This window comes from Canis lupus, chromosome 7 (genome assembly GCF_003254725.2).
Source record: "Canis lupus dingo isolate Sandy chromosome 7, ASM325472v2, whole genome shotgun sequence".
Taxonomy (NCBI): Eukaryota; Metazoa; Chordata; class Mammalia; order Carnivora; family Canidae; genus Canis; species Canis lupus.
The window spans coordinates 68,223,394-68,227,030 of record NC_064249.1 but is presented as its reverse complement, the minus strand read 5'-3'; the positions used below and the strand labels follow the sequence as shown (position 1 = coordinate 68,227,030).

Sequence of the window (3,637 nt, the reverse complement as noted above, 5' to 3'; positions counted from 1 at the left end):
CAATCACACATGTTGGAGGAGTCCATATATAATATTCTTCTTCATCTGAATTGAAATACAAGAAATATTCATCAGACCTAGGTAGATATAGATGAAAACACCAGTTTTCATTAACCAATATATCTGTATATTGGAATATATGCTTTTTATAATTTTTTTTTTTTTTGGAATATATGCTTTAGGTGTAGAACTAGACTAGTTTGAAAATCTACTCTGAAATAAAGTTACTCCTCAAAATGGCAGCTGCTCCGAAATTTACAATCGGCCAAGAATGTGTGTACATTTTACAGGAAATCTGATGTCAAAGAGCAAGGAGTTTATCAGACCATATCTGACCCCTCCCAAATTCACTATGGGTTCTTACCACTTCTCTTGGAAGGTAAAACAATCAGTTTCATATAATTTATGTGGCTGTAATAAATAAAGCAGAAATTTTCTAGGATTACAACAGGAAGTCTTTATTTCTTGATCATATAAGAGGACTTTATCCCTAGTCTCATTAGTAGTTAGAGGAGATGTCCTTCTTTGGGAGATGCTATTCTCATGGCTGAAAAGGCATATACATTCCAACCATGTGTTGGCTCTTTCATTGGGAGGTTGCCCATGTCACATCTACTTGTATTCCATTGGCTGAAATTTTGCACATCAAGTCTGATCCGAACAAATAACATAACCTACCAAATTAATAAATGAGGGAGTTAGGCAAGAGAGAGCCCATAGTGTCCATTGTCCCTATGGAAGAAAGAAGCAAGAGAAAGGATCTGTCCCCAAGATAATAGTGACCAATTTTGTATTCATGTGGGTGTGTGGTTAGGTAGGTGTTTATAAAATAAGATGAGATTAATAATCCAGACAATATAATGTAATGTAGAAAAGTAATTTAAAATAAATAATATTTTTAGGAGAAAGAAGTACTAATTTTTGACACTGTTAAACTTTTATGCATTTACTATTTTTAAGTACAATAAAAATTCTTAGAAATTAAGTATAGGAAAATTTAAAAGGGTAATCAATTAAATTAGCGCAAACAAGTAGAATACTAGTAGTAGATAGAGGAAGTAAAAGAAAAGCAGGTTAATTGAAAAAATAACACAAAATGGAAGACATAAAATCAAATGTATTAGGAAGCATAATGAATGTAAATAAAGCAAACTCAGCAGTTAAAGTCCAGAGATAACTGGACTGGACAAAACAAAACCAAACCTGTGTGTTATTTTTCTGAAATGCAAAAGCATGGAAAATTTGAACGTGAAAAAAAAAAGGGAGAATTGATGTCAGGCAAACACTTAACCTATGTAAAGATAGGAAGCTATGTTAATATCAAACAAAATAGACTTTAAGACACAACACCGGACGAAGGCTGAGCGGTCGCGGCCGCGACGTCGCCCTCGAGCAGCACTTGGCTTCTCCACGTGGAACCCGGGAGTGGGAGATTCAGAATCGAATCCCTTCTCCCTCCCCCCTCCTGTTTTCGGCTTTGAGAGGAACCTTACCATCAAAGACAATGGCCAGCGATGTTACCAACAAGACAGATCCTCGCTCCATGAACTCCCGTGTATTCATTGGGAATCTCAATACTCTTGTGGTCAAGAAATCTGATGTGGAGGCAATCTTCTCAAAATACGGCAAAATCGTGGGTTGCTCTGTTCATAAAGGCTTTGCCTTCGTTCAGTATGTTAATGAGAGAAATGCCCGGGCTGCTGTGGCAGGAGAGGATGGCAGAATGATTGCCGGCCAGGTTTTAGATATTAATCTGGCTGCAGAGCCAAAAGTGAACCGAGGAAAAGCAGGTGTGAAACGTTCTGCAGCGGAGATGTACGGCTCCTCTTTTGATCTGGACTATGACTTTCAACGAGATTATTATGACAGGATGTACAGTTACCCAGCACGTGGACCCCCTCCTCCTCCAATTGCTCGCGCTGTGGTTCCCTCGAAACGTCAGCGTGTATCAGGAAACACCTCACGAAGGGGCAAAAGTGGCTTCAATTCTAAGAGTGGACAGCGAGGATCTTCTTCCAAGTCTGGAAAGTTGAAAGGAGATGACCTTCAAACCATTAAGAAGGAGTTGACCCAGATAAAACAAAAAGTGGATTCTCTACTGGAAAGCCTGGAAAAAATTGAGAAAGAACAGAGCAAACAAGGAGTAGAGATGAAGAATGATAAGTCAGAAGAGGAGCAGAGCAGCAGCTCCCTGAAGAAAGATGAGACTAATGTGAAGATGGAGTCTGAGGGGGGTGCAGATGACTCTGCTGAGGAGGGGGACCTACTGGATGATGATGATAATGAAGATCGGGGGGATGACCAGCTGGAGTTGATCAAGGATGATGAAAAAGAGGCTGAGGAAGGAGAGGATGACAGAGACAGCGCCAATGGCGAGGATGACTCTTAAGCACATAGTGGGGTTTAGAAATCTTGTCCCATTATTTCTTTACCTAGGCGCTTGTCTAAGATCAAAATTTTCACCAGATCCTCTCCCCTAGTATCTTCTTCAGCACATGCTCACTGTTCTCCCCATCCTTATCCTTCCCATGTCCATTAATTCATATTGCCCTGCGCCTAGTCCCATTTTCACTTCCTTTGACGCTCCTAGTAGTTATGTTAAGTCTTACCCTGTAATTTTTGCTTTTAATTTTGATACCTCTTTATGACTTAACAATAAAAAGGATGTGTGGTTTTTACCAACTGTCTCCAAAATAATCTCTTGTTATGCAGGGAGTACAGTTTTTTCCATTCATACATGAGCTCAGTAGTTGCTTCCCTAACTGCAAAGGCAATCGCATTAGTTGAGTAGCACCTGAGAGCAGCTTTGAGTTAGAGGTATGTGTGTTATACCCCACATAAGAATGCTATGTGGGGCTGTTCAACACAAATGTAACAATGTATTTTTGTGAATGAGAGTTGGCATGTCAAATGCATCCTCTAGAAAAATAATTAGTGTAATAGTCTTAAGATTTGTTTTCTAAAGTTGATACTGTGGGTTATTTTTGTGAACAGCCTGATGTTTGGGACCCTTTTTTCTCAAATAAACAAGTCCTTATTAAACCAGGAATTTGGAGAAAAAAAAAAAAAAAGACACAACACCTACAGTGGACAGAGTATACTTAGTTATATATTATGAAATTGTAAACACTAAATATAATCACATAACATTTAAAGGAAAATTTGACAGAATGGCAAGGAGAAATTAACAAATCCATAATTATGAGAAATTTTAACGTCTATTTCTCATAAATTTTAGTTAAACTAGATGACATATCAGTAAAGATATAAACGATTTAAATGCAATTATTTTTACATCTGATGGCTGCAATAACAATTATCTAAACACCTACTTCCAACAACTAATATACAGTCTTTTCTCTCATACATGAAACATTCAGAAAATAGGTATCTTAGGACAAAAAGATTCTCACTATGTTTTGAAAATTGATGTTATAGAGACCATATATTCTCATCATAACATAATAATGATGGAAGCCAATTACAAAAAGATAAATTTTAAAATTCCTACCTGAGAAATTAAAAACATAAATCTAATTCATGGTTCAAAGAATAAAACATAATGGACATTTTAAACATTCAAAACTGAATAATTCATAAAATACAGCTTCTGTTAACTTCCTATTGCTGCCATAAC

At 37.1% G+C, this 3,637-nt stretch overlaps 1 protein-coding gene across 1 annotated transcript; it reads left to right on the top strand.

Moving 5' to 3' along the window:
• The first annotated feature begins 1,354 nt into the window (after positions 1-1,354).
• On the top strand, positions 1,355-2,678 carry LOC112648000 (heterogeneous nuclear ribonucleoprotein C-like). Its single transcript, XM_035719277.2, has one exon. It carries the CDS (start codon positions 1,505-1,507, stop codon positions 2,387-2,389), a length of 885 nt encoding a protein of 294 aa, XP_035575170.1. The 5' UTR covers positions 1,355-1,504; the 3' UTR covers positions 2,390-2,678.
• Positions 2,679-3,637: the final 959 nt, after the last annotated feature.